Raw genomic sequence first — 16243 nt, forward strand, 5'->3', positions numbered from 1 at the left:
ATTTCAGACCTGACCATATGATTTATTTCAGCCAATGGATTGTGGGGGAAGTGATATGTGCTGCTTTTAAGAAGATTTAAGAATTGCCATCTGATCTGCCACCTTCTCTTTTATTCTCTCCCCAAGCAAGTTCTTAGATATTCATCAGCCTAAATTTTTGAGCTGACCTACTCTAGGTATGTAAAAGAGGTAATAAATTAAGTCTATTCACTGTCACTGAGATTATAGGAAGGTTTTTAACTGCAGTATAATTTATCTAAAGTTGACTGGCCCTGCTAAACTAAGAGATACAAGAAGCATCCTGGGGCTAGCAACATTGGAGAGCAATGACAGCCCTAGACCAGGAGGGACCTGGGAAGTTAGATCTTGCAAAGAGGGATGTAAGGAATGAACACACCAGCCTCACTTTCCGTCTGGCACTACTGCTGCCCATTGGCAGGGAGGAGAAGAAGGCTAAAAACAAGACCTTAGAAAATGCTAACCTTTCAGGGGCAGAAGAAGAAAGAAAGAAGAATTTATGGGGGAGTTGAGAAGAAATAACAGGAAAAGAAAAACAAAACAGAGACATGGAATGGAATGATAATAAAATGAAGAAGTGGCCACACTGAGAGATTCTTCTTAGGGTTGCACTAATTTAGGGTTTGTGTCTATCAAATTTAGAAAACAGAATTTCGTATGTGCTTTAGAAAGAGAGACATCTGTGAAACTGGCGCAGAACAGAGCACAGGAGTATAATGGGATGACTAGTGAATATGAAGTAAAGCTGCAGAAAAAAGTTTTAGACCACTGTTTAAAGAAGCTTGCTTCTAAAGAAGAGTAAAAAGGAAATATCTAAAAGAAGGGAGCTCAAAAAGGTGCTTGTTTTAATGAATAACAGTGTTGAAATTTTTGCAAGTTCAGTGGAAATGTTCTATTCGAGGCTGATGATATAGGAGAAAAAATAGATTTGTATATAAAATAAGTCCATAACAATATGGGATAAAATATGATTACCTCTGGATAATTTTGGGACAGTAAATCCCAATTTCAAGGCTCCTGATAGATGTAAATATATGAGGTTATAATTTTTTAACATCTGTATAACTAAGAATTTTAAATGAACAATTATAATTCTTCATAATACATAAATGCATCAGTTTGGAATTTACAAAGACATTCTCATTCATATTTAATATTCCCAACAGGGTATGGGGTTAGTGTTCTGGTCCCCATTTTGCAATGCAAGAAATAAGATCCAGAAACCTCATAACTGCAGAAGCTACACCTGAACCGATAATTTCATTCCCAAGTATAGTGCTATATAGCCTAACCTTTTATCATTTTCTAAATGTTCTTGACATGTAATCAGTAAGCAGGCACTGCTTTGGGGAAGCTAGTTTTGAAAGGGTCTTCCTGCTTAAGAGAAATAGGATTTGAGGGAGAGATCTGGAGGCACTTACCAAGCAGCCTGTCAAAGGCCTCATGATCCTCAGGTTGTAACTTCACCATTATCTTGAGCCACAGGTAAAGCCATAGGTAACAGCCAGGACCTGGTTTTTCTTAGCCCCTGGCTATACTTCCTGCACAAATACTACTATGCAATTTCTCTTGGAGCCCTAAATTTCAGGCACAGAGCTGGAATCTATCCAGGGTCCCAAGAAAACAAAAGGGCTACAGGACAAAATCTTACCTGGGAGGAACTAGTTGATCACTCTAGCCCTGCCAAACCAGTCCCTTCTGCTCTGGCCAGCCAGACGCTTGACCTTCTTTTCCATCTTTTACCTTTGTTTATGTATTTTTTCACTATTTGCTTTGCTATTACTATATTTCTCATGATTCATTTCCTTATTAAAATTAATTTTTCCCATCGTAGAAAAAGGAATCCCTTACTTCCCAAGTTTTTCTTCTATGCAGATTTCCATCTCCCCAGCTCTTGTTCCTCTTGTTCCCAAAGCCCTGGATTTCACATTGCCCCTCTCTTCCACATTAAACGTTACTTCCTAACATCTGTATGTCTTCGTCATTACTAGTCAACCCTTTCAAATCTCTTTACAATTCAATCCTCTCACCTGCAGGTCCTGGGCTTTCTTCCTTCACTATCATGTCTGAGGCACACCCTGGAATGGTAGGCTGTGGGCTCTGCTTTACAGAATGGCAAATGGCAGACAATGAGCCATGATGTCCTGTCAGCCTATTTTTCTCCTATCACAAGGTTGGGTTTGCCCACAGATTCTCCCCAGTCTGTCCAAACTCCTATTCTGTACATTGGCTTTGACCAATCCTGGCAAGAATATAAGCCACTATTGTAAATGCAATTTCAATGGGTGTTTGTTGGAGGCAGCACGTTAGTGCTGTGCAATGGCCATAAAGAGCATGGGGCAGGGAAACAGAGTCAGGGAGATAAAAATGTAGCTGGATGACTGATTATTGCTCTTGACTATGGGAGTGTCCTCATGCTTCATGAAAACCCTAGGACCAGAGTTATAAGGAGAAGGTGAAATAAAACTTCACAGACCATTTCCCATCTCTCCCATCTCTCTGTTTGTCTCTCTCTTCTTGCTGGTGAGAGGATGTGTGATGCATACCATCTACCATATACCCATGTAGAGTAACATTAGAACATAAATTGGAATAAATGGAGTTACATTTTTTTAAATATTTACTTCTGACCAGTAAGTGTTAACATTATTGACATATATTAGATCAGAATACAAACACATATACAAGCACAAAAGGATTAGTGGAGGAGGAATGCATAACTCACAAGCTAAGAGAAAGGAAAAGGAAAAATAGAATATTAAAGAATATTCAGCCAATTCAGAAGTATATTAGAAAAAGAACTAAAACAGGCAGGAGAAATAGACAATAATTTGGAAGATGTTACATATAAACTCAAATATATCAAAATTTCATTAAATGTTAATAGACTAAATATTCTGTAAAAGGCAAAGATTAGTAGAGTGAGTTTTTAAAAACTATATGCTTATAGCAGATATAGATTTTAAATATTAGGATACAGAAATCTTGAAACAGAAAGGATGAAAATACATATACATTATTCAAACACTATTCAAAAGAAAGATGTTATTGCTCTACTTACACTGGCTAAAATAGACTTCATTGGGGAAAACTTACTAGCAATGAAGAGGGAAAATTCACCAGGACTGTATAATATCAGCAACCAACAAATATTAACAGGCTTGTTCTTTATGTGAAAACACACCTCTCCACATTTCTAAACTAAGGGTGTATAAGAAGGAAAATATTCTTCATTATCAGAAAAGATGACTTTTTTTTTTTTTTTTTGAGACGGAGTCTCACTCTGTTGCCCAGGCTGGAGTGCAGTGGCACAATCTTGGCTCACTGCAGACTCTGCCTCCTGGGTTCCAGCGATTCTCTTGCCTCAGCCTCCTGGGTAGCTGGGACCACAGGCACGCACCACCATGCCCGGCTAATTTTTGTATTTTTGGTAGAGACGGGGTTTCACCATGTTGGCCAGGCTGATCTTAAACTCCTGACCTCAAGTGATCCACCCACCTTGGCCTCCCAAAGTGCTAGGATTACAGGCGTTTGCCACTGCGCTCAGCCAAGGATGTCTTTTTAACTTCAAGAAATTACATTGTTAACTCCCTGTACAGTCTGCTTCCAGGTTCTATTGTTCCGTGATTCTGAGTTTCCATGGTTTTGTGAGCCATTGATTCCAATCTAAGGCAGCCCAGATTCTGATAAGTCATTTCCAGTATCCTGGCTAGGAATTCCTGTGGCAGGTATTTTGGCTGCACTGACATGAGCCATGGCAAAGGAAAGAATGATGCCTGCCAACGGCAAGTAGCTCACCTGAGGGTGTGGGAGTGACCACATTTAGGGAGAAGAGAAAGAAGAAAAACTGCTTCCTCCATGGCACTGGCATACTCTAATTCCAGATGGAATTAAAACAGCCTTTGGGACATTTTTTTGAGAAGGCTGGAAAGTTCACCCACTGCTTGACTTGGAAACCACTGCAGTGACAGATGCCATTATGGACAGATGAGATGATCTGAAATTTTGAAGATGGTACAACCCATTATATTTTTGGTAATGATACATAAAGAAACTTCTGACAAAAATCAATAAAAAGGAGAGTATGAGTTTGAAGATGTGAAAATTCTGCAGGAGGAAAAATAGTGAAAATATCCCATGTACAGATATTAAAACAAGATATTGTAACCCCACCAGCTCTTATTCCCAAATAATTCCATTGCTTTATAACTGTAACTGATAATATGAATAACCTTTAGCACATTCATTTACCGTTTTCCAAGAGATGAGTATCTTAGGGGGAACACTGAAATAGTCTTCAAAAATGTGAAGTAGATTGAACCTTTCATATTCTGATTACCCACTAAAATAATTTTCATTTCTGATGACAACATTTTTACTTTTTGATCTATTTGCAAGTGATTTTTTTTGCTTATTTGTTTTATTGACATAACACATAGTGAAGTGCAGAAACTCTTAATGTACTCATTTGAGTCACTAATATTTCACTTTGAAATAATACATCTTTTTCTCTCTTTTTTTAATTTCAGTAGGTTTTTGGGGAACAGGTGGTGTTTGGTTACATGGGTAAATTCCTTAGTGGTGATTTCTGAAATTTTGTGCACTCATCACCCGCGCAGTGTACACTGTACCCAATGTGTAGTCATCTTCCCCTGAGTCACCAAGTCCATTTTATCATCTTTATGCCTTTGTGTCCTCATAGTTTCACTGCCACTTATAAGTGAGAACATACGATATTTGGTTTTCCATTCCTGAGTTACTTCACTTAGAATAATGGTCTCCAACTCCGTCCAGGTTGTGGCAAATACTGTTATTTCATTCCTTTTTATGGCTGAGTAGTATTCCATGGTATATATATACACCATCCATTGATTGATGGGCATTTGGGCTGGTTCTATATTTTTGAGATTGTGAATTTTGCTGCTATAAACATGCATCTGCAAGTGTCTTTTTTGTATAATGACTCCTTTTCCACTGGGGACATATTCAGTAGTAGGTTTATTGGATCAAATGGTAGATCTACTTTTAGTTCTTTAAGAAATATCCATACTGTTTTCCGTAGTGGTTGTACTAGTTTACATTCTTACCAGCAGTGTAAAAGTGTTCTGTTTTCACAACATCCATGCCAACATCTATTTTTTTTTTAATTTTTAAATTATAGTCATCCTTGCAGGAGTAAGATAGTATTGCATTGTGGTTTTGATTTGCATTTCCTGATAATTAGTGATGTTGAGCATTTTTTAATGTTTCTTGGCCATTTGTATATCTTCTTTTGAGAATTGTCTGTTCATGTCCTTAGCCCACGTATTGATGGGATTATTTGTTTTTTTTTTTCTTGCTGATTTCTTTTAGTTCCTTGTAGATTCTGGACATTAGTCCTCTGTTGAATGCATAGTTTGCAAAGATTTTCTTCCACTCTGTGGGTTGTCTGTATACTCTGCTGATTATTTCTTTTGCTGTGCAGAAACTTTTTAGTTTAATTATTTATCTTGGCTTTTGTTGCATCTGCTTTTGGGTTCTTGGTCATGAAGTCTTTGCCTAAGCCAATGTTTAGAAAGGTTTTTCTAATATCTTCTAGAATTTTTATGTTTTCAGGTCTTAGACTTAAGTCTTTGATCCATCTTGAGTTGATTTTTATATAAGGTGAGAGATAAGTATCCAGTTTCATTCTTCTACATCTGACTTGCCAATTATCCCAGCATCATTTGTTGAATACAGTGTCATTTCCCTATTTTATGTTTTTGTTTGCTTTGTTGAAGATCAGTTTGCTGTAAGTATTTGGGTTTATTTCTGGGTTCTCTATTCTATTTCATTGGTCTATGTGCCTATTTTTATACCAGTGCCATGCTGTTTTAATGACTATAGCCTTATAGTATAATTAGAAGTCAGGTAATGTGATGCCTCCAAATTTGTTCTTTTTGCTTAGTATTGCTTTGGCTGTGCAGGCTCTTGTTTTGTCCCATGTAAATTTTAGGATTGTTTTTTCTAGTTCTGTGAAGAATGGTGATGGTATTTTGATGGGAATTGCATTTAATTTGCAGATTGCTTTTGGCAGTAAGGTCATTTTCACAATATTGATTCCAGCCATTCATGAGTATGCAAAGTGTTTCCATTTGTTTGTGTCACCTATGATTTCTTTCACCAGTGTTTTGAAGTTTTTCTTGTAGAGGTATTTCACCTCCTTGGTTAGGTAAATTCCTAAGTGGGTTTTGTTGTTGTTTTTGTCTTGCAGCTATTATAAAAGCAGTTACATTCTTGATTTGATTATCAGCTTGGTCACTGTTGGTGTGTAGCTGTGCTACTGATTTGTGTACATTAATTTTACATTAAATTCTGAAACTTTACTGAATTCATTTATCAGATCTAGGAGCTTTTTGGATAAGTCTTTATGGTTCTGTAGGTATACAATTCACCAGTAAACAGTGACAGTTTGACTTTCTCTTTACCGATTTGGATGCCCTTTGTTCCCTTCTCTTTTCTGATTGCTCTGGCCAGGACTTCCAGTACTATGTTTAATAGAAGTGGTGATAGTGGGCATTCTTGTCTTGTTCCAGTTCTCAGGGGGAATGCTTTCAACTTTTCCCCATTCAATATAATGTTGGCTGTGGGTTTCTCATAGATGGCTTTTATTACCTTAAGGTATGTCCTTTCTATGCTGATTTTGTTAAGGGTTTTATTCATAAAGGGATGCTGGATTTTGTCAAATGTTTTTTCTCTGTTGAGATGATCGTGTGAATTTGTTTTTAATTCTGTTTATGTGGTGTATCACATTTATTGACTTGCATATATTAAACTATCCCTGTGTCCCTGGTATGAAACCCATTTGATCATGGTAGATTATCTTTTTGATATGCTGTTGGATTCAGTTAGCTAGTATTTTGTTGAGGATTTTTGTATCTATGTTCATCGGGGATATTGATCTGTAGTTTTCCTTTTTGATATTGTCCTTTCCTGGCTTTGGTATTAGGGTGATACTAACTTCATAGAATGATTTAGAGAGGATTCTCTCTTTCCCTATCTTTTGGAATAGTTTCAATAGGACTAGCACCAATTCTTCTTTGAATGTCTGAAAGAATTTAACTGTGAATCCATCTGGTCCTGGACTTTTTTGTTGGCAATTTTAAAATTACCATTTCAATCTTGCTGCTTGTTATGGGTTTATTCAGGGTTTCTATTTCTTCCTGGTTTAATCTGTGAGGGTTGTATGTTAATAACTTCTCCTTTTATTTTTTGCTCAGCTCATGAGGCACCCACTTATCAAGCTTTTTCACCTTTCTAATTTGCTTCAAATGCCAAACAACCATAGAACTGTCAACATTGAGTTCTTCGGAAACTTTTCGTGCAGTTGTAAGAGGATCAGCTTTGATTATTGCTCTCAATTTGTCTCATGTTGCTCTCAATATGCTGAAGATATTTGCAATTTCCACCTGTGTATTATACTTCTTTAAGAGGGATTTAAAAAATAGCAGGAATTACTAAAGATTCCAAAAGACCTCCAAAGCCTGTGGACATGGAGGATCCAAGCCTATATCTCCAAGGAGGAAAGAAAAATAATGCTAATATCTGGGGTACAGATGAGAATAAAGGGAAATTTGCAGTAAGATGTATACTTACATTGGTGCAAAAGTAATTGCAGTTTCAGACCGTGAATTTTAAATTACTATAACTAGGCTCAAACACATCTTTATTAATCAAAATAGGAACCATTACAGTGAACACATAGGCGCACATCCCTAACCTCGGCAAAATAAACTTTCTAAATTAACTGAGACCAGTCTCAGATTTTGGGGGTTTACATTTTGGTAACTACAAAGGGATTCTGGGTGGAGGTGCCCTTGATTTTTGACAAAGCTCCTATCAGTGCTTGGTACCAGCTTGAGCTATCTTTATGGGTCAAACCAGTAAGACAATTTGCTGAGGCCTGGAAGCACACCCTCCAGAGAATCCTTAATCTCCCCAAATTTAATCAAGATCTAAATTTTATTTTGCTATACAACTCCTTTTTTTTTTTTTTTTTTTTTTGGAGTTTTACTTGCTTTCAGCACAAGGAAGGCAAGCTCTTCCTGCTTTCAAGATGATGGACAGCAGGTGACTCCTTTATGGAATTTCAGCTTGCTTCCAATAGGGAATATGAGTTTTTTTTCCCGGTCCTAGGATGGTAGAGAGCAGTCTTCAGCCTGAGACCCATTCCTAGGTAGGTAACTAAGTTGGGGTTTGTCTTGGCTGAAGTTAAAATTAACAACCATCTGGTCTTAATTTCTCCTTACCATTAGAGCACTCAGTAATCATATAAGTTACGTGATCATTTGTTTTGCTTAACTGTTTTTTTTTTGTTATTGTTGTTTGTTTCTGTTTTTGTTGATTTGATTTGTTTCCCATTGGGTTTGACCAACTCTATCCGTCTTGATCGAATCTGAAGGAAAGCTCCAAATTATGAGGAATGAGGTCTCTGAAATGGCTAAATTCCCACCAAAAAAAAAAGTGGTATGGTGGGAGGAGAAAAACGGCCAGAAAAAGGAAAACAAAAAAGGAAAGATTTCTGATTTTGACTACTTAAGGGGCTTTATTTACATACAAGGCAACCCTTTTGCTAGCCAGGTGAAACTGAAAGCAATGGCTGTCACCCCATGCTACAGTTTGATAGCTAAGATTCTGCCTTTTTTCCACCATGACAGCCTGGATTTTGGCTCCTAAATCAAGTTCTTTCTGGTTTGATACTTGGTACTTCTGAAATAGCGGCAATCTGCCCTAGCTGAAATATGGTAATGAGATTTAAAAAGATTTTGTTTAAAGGAGCTCAATGGTTAAAGTCAGCTTAATTAAAAGCTAACGTCCAAGATGTGTCTGTGTCTGTGTGTGTTTGTATTTAAAAGGCCTTTATATTTGTTTTTTGTTTCCTTTCCCAGGACATTGTCCTTTTTATTGAGCAAAAGTTTTTTTCTTCTCAGCTGATCAAACTCTGTTTTGTTCATTTACTTCTGCTGTCTCTCCTTTCTCTTGCACCCTCTGCTGCATGAGGGACCTAAAATAGTTTATAACAGCCTGGGTGGGGTTCCTTAAAGAAAACAGAGAAGGCCCCAGGCTCCCTTTGGGGGATAAACCTGTTTTTCCTTATGGAAGCCCAAGAGTGTGAACAGATAAGTTCATCTCAGCTTTAAACTGCTTGCTTTTGTATTATGTTACCTGATTTACTGACTAAAATAGTTATTGAAACAGGTTACTCTTGGGTTTTTAAAGAAGAGTGTAGTGTAGACACTTAGAAATGTCTGTTTCAAACAAATTGTTTAAAGTGTACTGTAAAAACATCACATTGTCTAACCTCATAATAATTCTCCCTTTTTGGAAACCCAGGATTAAGTGTGGCCTCTGCCCGGAGCTCATTGATCCAGTTAAAAGATAGGTAGTGCCTACCTAAATACGATTGGTTTTCTTCTACAATCCCATGATAGATTTTTGTAATTTTATGTTTGATTTCACATTCATTTTTAATCTCCCTCTAGCACACCAGACTTCTTTTCTCTGTACCTTATGATGTAAAATTTGCTATTTGATTTTCACCTGAGTTATTTCCTTTAATATGCATATTTAATGCTATTTAGCTTACAACTACCTAGGGTTGTGAAACAGCTTGTCAAGAATTTGAAAGTCTGACAGGAATAAAAAGGTTTTTGTGAATCTATAATATAGTTATTTCTATCAGCATTCCTGATGAAGCTGGGGACACTGAATTTGTAAATTCTGATGAGCCTTTTTTTGCCAGAAGAAACAACTTCCCCATCCCCAGTGGGGGCAACATCCCCTCCCTGACCCATGCTGCCATCAGCTTTTCCACCTTTGTCTGAGAAGATAAAGCTTGTGCTGCCTGAGGCAACAGTGATGGCCTCCCCTGAGGCAGTTCTGAGGCAAGACAATGTTTATTCTCCTCAGGAACCACTCCCAACCTATAACTAGAAGCAGGCCCCTAGAGGTGAGTTTCATAGTGTGACCCACAAGGAGGTGTGCTACATTCCAAAAGAACTACTTGAGTTTTCTAATTTATATAAGCAGAAATCTGGAGAACAGGCAAGGGAATGGCTATTAAAGGTGTGAGATAATGGTGGAAGAAACATAGAGGTTGATCAGGCTGAATTTATTGATTAGGGCCCACTACACAGGGATTATGCATTTAATGTTGCAGCTCAGGGAGTTAAAAAGGTTCTAATTGTTGGTTTGCTTGGTTAGCTGAAATATGGGTTAAAAGATCGCCCACTGTGGGTGAGCTGGAAATGCCTAATCTCCCTTGGTGTAATGTACAAGGAGGGATCAAAAGGCTTAGGAAGATTGGGATGCTGGAGTGGATTAGTCACTTTAGACCTACTCATCCAAGCTGGGAGGGTCCAGAAGACATACCCTTCACTAATACTTTGCAAAACAGATTCGTGAGGGCAGCATCTGCATCCTTGAAGAGCTCTGTGATTGCTCTTCTCTGTATGCCAGATCTAACAGTGGGAACCCCAGTCACTCAACTACAAAATTTAAATGCAATGGGAATAATTGGATCCCGAGGTGGCATGAGCCAAGTGGTGGCACTCAACCATCAAAGGCAAGGTGGGCATAGCTACCGTAATGGACAGCAGAGGCAAAGCAGCAATCAGAATAGTCTGACTCATGTAGAGCTCTGGCATTGGCTAATTAATCACAGTGTTCCTAAAAGTGAAATTGATAGGAAGCCCACTGCATTCTTACTTAATTTATATAAGCAGAAAACTTCCAGGCTGAGTGGACAAAAGACTAATTTGAATTATATAAACAGAATCACAGCCCCTCAATCAATTTCCAGACTTGAACCAGTTTACAGACCTAGAACCCCTTCAATGAAGGGGGGCCAGGTCCCCTTGAGGAATGACCCCACTACACTACCAACAATTTATGCTGTTAATCTTTCTCCCATCCTTCCCCAAAGAGACCTCTGGCCTTTTACCAGGATAACTATGCACTGGGGAAAGGGAAATGATCAGACATTTTGAGGACTACTGGACACTGGCTCTGAGCTGACATTGATTTCAGGGACCTAAAACATCACTGTGGCCTTCCAGTAAAAGTAGAGGCTTATGGAGATCAGGTAATTAATGGAGTTTTAGCTTTTGTCTGACTTACAGTGGGTCCAGTGGGTCCCTGGACTCATCCTGTGGTCATTTCCCCAGTGCTGGAATGCATAATTGGCATAGACATACTTTGCATCTGGCAGAACCCCCACAGTGGCTCCCTGACTGGTAGGGTGAGGGCTATTATGGTGGGACAGACCAAATGGAAGCCATTAGAGCTGGCTCTACCTAGGAAAATAGTAAATCAAAAACAATATCACATCCCTGGAGGGATTGTAGAGATTAGTGCCACCATCAAAAACTTGAAAGATGCAGGGTTGGTGATTCCCACTACATCCCAGTTCAACCTCCTTATTTGGCCTGTGAAGAGGACAGATGGATCTTGGAGAATGACAGTGGATTATCATAAGCTTAACCAAGTGGTGACTCTGATTGCAGCTACTGTACCAGAAATGGTTTCATTGCTTGAGCAAATTAACACATCTCTTGGTACCTGGTATGCGCCATTGATTTGGCAAATGCCTTTTTCTCCATTCCTGTCCATAAGGCCCACCAGAAGCAATTTGCCTTCAGCTAGCAAGGCCAGCAATATCGTATCTTTGGGGTATATCAACTCTCCAGCTTTGTGTCATATCTTGTTTGGAGAGATCTTGATCACTTTTCCCTTCCACAAGATATCAAACTGGTCCGTTACATTGATGACATTATGCTGATTGGACCCAGTGAGCAAGAAATAGCAAACATGCTGGATTTGTTGGTGAGACATTTGTATGCCAGAGGATGGGAAATGAATCTGACTAAAATTCAGGGACCTTCTACCTCAGTAAAATTTCTAGGAGTCCAGTGGTTGGGGCCTGTCGAGATATTCCTTCTAAGGTGAAGGATAAGTTCTGCATTTGGCCCCTTCTACAACAAGGAAAGAGGCATAACACCTAATGGGCCTATTTAGATTTTGAAGACAACATATTCCTCATTTGGGTGTGTTATTCTGGCTCATTTATTGAGTGACCCAAAAGGCTGCCACTTTTGAGTGAGGTCCAGAACAGGAGAAGGCTCTGCAACAGGTCCAGGCTGCTGTGCAACCTTTTCTGCCATTTGGGCCATATGACCCAGCAGATCCAATGGTGCTTGAGGCACAGTGGCAGACAGGAATGTTGTTGGGAGCCTTTGGCAGGCCCTCATAAGTGAATCACAATGGAGGCCTCTAGGATTGTGGAGCAAGGCCCTGCTATCTTTTGCAGATAACTACTCTCCTTTTGAGAGACTGCTCTTGGCCTGTCACTGGGTTTTGGTGGAAACTGAACATTTGACTATGGGTCATCAAGTTACCATGCAACCTGAACTGTCTATCATGAACTGGGTGCTTTCTGACCCATGTAGCCATAAAGTGGGGCATACACAGCAGCATTCCATCATCAAATGGAAGTGGTGTATACGTAATTGGGCTTGAGCAGGTCTTGAAAGCACAAGTAAGTTACATGAGGAAGTGGCTCAAATGCTTATGTACTCCACTCCTGCAACCCTGCCTTCTCTCCCCCAGCCTGCACTGATGGTCTCATGGGGAGTTCTTTATGATCAGTTGACAGAGAAAGAGAAGACTAGTGCCTGGTTCACAGATGGTTCTGCATGACATGCAGGCACCACCCAAAAGTGGACAGCTGCAGCAATACAACCTCTTTCTAGGACATCCCTGAATGACAGTGGTGAAGGAAAATCTTCCCAGTGGGCAGAACTTTGAGCAGTGCACCTGGCTGTGCACTTTGCGTGGAAGGAAAAATGGCCAGATGTGAAATTATATACTGTAGCCAATGGTTTGGCTGGATGGTTAGTGACTTGCAAGAAATATGACTGGAAAATTAGTGACAAAGAAATTTGGAAAATAGGTATGTGGATGGACCTCTCTGAGTGGTCAAAAACTGACATTTGTATCCCATGTGAATGTTCACCAACGGGCCACCTCAGCAGAGGAGGATTTTAATAATCAAGTGGATAGGATGACTCATTCTGTGGACACCACTCAGCCTCTATCCCCAGCCACCCCTGTAATTGCCCAATGGGCCCATGAACAAAGTGGCCATGGTGGCAGGGATGGAAGTTACACATGAGCTCAGCAACATAGACTTCCACTCACCGAGGCTGACCTGGCTACGGCCACTGCTGAGTGCCCAATTTGCCAGCAGCAGAGACCAACACGGAGCCCTTGATATGGCACCATTCCTTGGGGTGATCAGCCAGCTAGTTGGTGGCAGGTTCATTATATTGGGCCTCTTCCATCATGGAAAGGACAGCAATTTGTCCTCACTGGAATAGACGCTTACTCTGGATATGGGTTTCCCTATCCTGTGCACAATGCTTCTGCCAAGACTTCCATTCATGGACTCACAGAATGCCTTATCCACCATCCACCATCATGGTATTCCACACAGCATTGCCTCTGACCACGGCACTCACTTTACGGCTAAAGAAGTGTGGCACTGTGCTCATACTCATGGAATTCACTGGTCTTACCATGTTCCCCATCATCCTGAAGCAGGTGGAATGCCCTTTTGAAGTCACACTTACAACACCAACTATGTGACAATACTTTGCAGGGCTGGGGCAAAGTTATCCAGAGGGCTGTGTATGCTCTGAATCAGCATCCAATATATGGTACTGTTTCTCCCATAGCCAGGATTCACAGGTCCAGAAATCAAGGGGTGGAAGTGGAAGTGGCACCACTCTCCATCACCTCTAATGACACACTAGCAAAATTTTTGTTTCCTGTTCCCATGACATTATATTCTGCTGGCCTAGAGGTCTCAGTTCCAGAGGGAGGAATGCTGCCAACAGGGGAAACAATAATGATTCAATTTAACTGGAAGTTAAGATTGCCACCTGGACACTTTTCCTACCTAAGTCAACAGGCTAAGAAGGGAGTTACAGTGTTGGTTGGGGTGATTTTCCCAGACTATCAAGATGAAATCAGTCTACTACACCACAGTGAAGCTAAGGAAGAGTATGTGTGGAATACAGGAGTTAGGGCATCTCTTAGTTTTACCATGCCCTGTGATGAGGGTCATTGGGAAACTGCAACAGCCCTATTCGGGCAGAACTACAAATGGGTTCCAGACCCCTCAGGAATGAAGGTTTGGGTCACTCCACCAGGTAAAAAACCACGACCTGCTGAGGTGCTTGCTGAAGTCAAACGGAATACAGAATGGGTAGTAGAATAAGGCAGTCATCGATGCCAGCTACGACCATGTGACCAGTTGCAGAAATGAGGACGAGAATTGTCATGGGTATTTCCTCCTTATTTTGTTAAGAACATGTTTGTGCATTTATACACTTGTACTAAGAAAATATTTTATTTCCTTTTTTCTTCATCATATAAGATTTATTGACTGTATATTAGCATTTAAGCGTTGTTAATTTTATGTAATAGCATTTGGGTTGGGGATTGGTGCATTTCCAGTTGTACGAAGAATAGTTGCATTATGTTAGGTGTAATTATGACCTTATTATTGTCTTTGTTTGAAGATTATGTATGGTTTCAGGAGATGTATATGGGTTCAAGTTGACAAGGGGAGGACTTGTGATGGTTAATATTGCCAACTTGATTGGAGTGAAGGATGCAGAGTATTGTTCCTGGGTGTGTCTGTGACGGTGTTGTCAAAGGAGATTAACATTTGAGTCAGTGGACTGGGAAAGGCAGACCCACCCTCAATCTGGGTGAGCACATTCTAATCGGCTGCCAGTGAGGCCAGTACTAAAGCAGGCAGAAGAACGTGGGAAGACTAGACTGGTTTAGTCTTCCGGCCTACATCTTTCCCCCATGCTGAATGCTTCCTGCCATCGAATATCAGACTTCAAGTTCTTCAGCTTTGGTATTCAGACTGGCTTCCTTGCTCCTTAGCTTGCAGACGGCCTACTGGGGCACCTCACCTTGTGATTATGTGAGTCAATACTCCTTAATGAACTCCCCATTATATATACATCTATTAGTTCTGTCCCTCTAGAGAACCCTAATGTAGTAGGTGTTATTATTATTCCCCTTTTAAAGATGAAGAAATCAAAACACAGAGAGGGTAAGTAGCCTGCCCAGGATCACATAGGTTTTAAGACAGTGACACCTGAGGATAGGTTGGGTACCACGCTTGCTAACCCTATAGGGCAGTGACTTCACTCTGCAACCTTATGAAGCCCTCTGAATAATTACCTCATTTTTATTTTTTATTATTCGGAATTTCATGGGTGACCTAAATAACCACTAGGTGTTTTAGTTTCCTAGTTTGCATTTTTGCATAACTTAAAGATTTCAGGTCATTGAATTTCATTTGCTTATACTTTTTTGTTTGCATGTTTAAATCAATTTTGCTTCTTGTACAAAGCAAGCCTTGTTTTCCTCAGAGCTCTAGAAACCAACAAGTGTACCCAAACCACAGCCACGTACCTCTTGCTTGCTGAAAGGATCCTGAGAGAAAAGCAAGACAAAGAAATACAGATCAGCTCTGCAAGCCCTAGAAATAGCAAGGCCCAGCTCAGGTGAGAAAAAAAAATCTTCACTGATTTTAGTAAGTTTAAAGTTTGGAAATAGTAAACTTTTTTGTTTGTTTGTTAATGCTTCCTAACTTTGTGAGGCTAGAGAGTACAAATAGTGATCCCAACTTCCTGACTCAGCTTCCTGATCTGTAAAATGGGAGTAATAATACTCTCTACCTCATGAGATTGTGGTGAAAGATATGCAAATCAATAGATGTGACATACTTAGGACAGGGCTCCACGTGTTTGTTGCCATTGCTATGAATTTTTACCACCATTATTGTCTTCAGGAATAAATGACTACCCTTCTTCTCTCTTCCTTCCTCTACCTCTTTCTTCCTCTCTTCTTCTCTTCCAGCTCCTCCTCCTCTCTCCTCATCTTCCCACCTTTTTTTGCCATATTACTTTCCACTTAAAATAAAAACATAGAAAGGGTTTACTTTTTGAGCTCATCACTATGAAATTTATTTAGAATTTATCTTTATCCATTTAGATATAGGTAATTTGTAGAATTGTAGTAAAACTGAAGGGTATTCCCAATTCTGAATACATCTTATTTGTGCATCCAAATATGTATATTTATTACTGTTATAAGGTCTATATAATTATTATTATTGTGTAAT

At 39.6% G+C, this 16243-nt stretch overlaps 1 protein-coding gene across 2 annotated transcripts in view; it reads left to right on the forward strand.

Moving 5' to 3' along the window:
- IRGM (immunity related GTPase M) overlaps nucleotides 1–16243 on the forward strand; it is a 54196-nt gene that overhangs the window by 15992 nt on the left and 21961 nt on the right. The window contains exons 1-2 of one of the 2 annotated variants that reach the window (XM_063705716.1): nucleotides 10997–11119; nucleotides 15489–15623. In XM_063705716.1, the coding sequence (XP_063561786.1) occupies nucleotides 11109–11119; nucleotides 15489–15623 (146 nt within the window). In that variant the 5' untranslated portion in view covers nucleotides 10997–11108. Of the gene's footprint in view, nucleotides 1–10996; nucleotides 11120–15488; nucleotides 15624–16243 lie in introns of those variants that run through there. The other variant, XR_008679481.2, reaches the window with a different exon arrangement.

This window comes from Gorilla gorilla, chromosome 4, assembly GCF_029281585.2.
Source record: "Gorilla gorilla gorilla isolate KB3781 chromosome 4, NHGRI_mGorGor1-v2.1_pri, whole genome shotgun sequence".
Classification (NCBI taxonomy): Eukaryota; Metazoa; Chordata; class Mammalia; order Primates; family Hominidae; genus Gorilla; species Gorilla gorilla.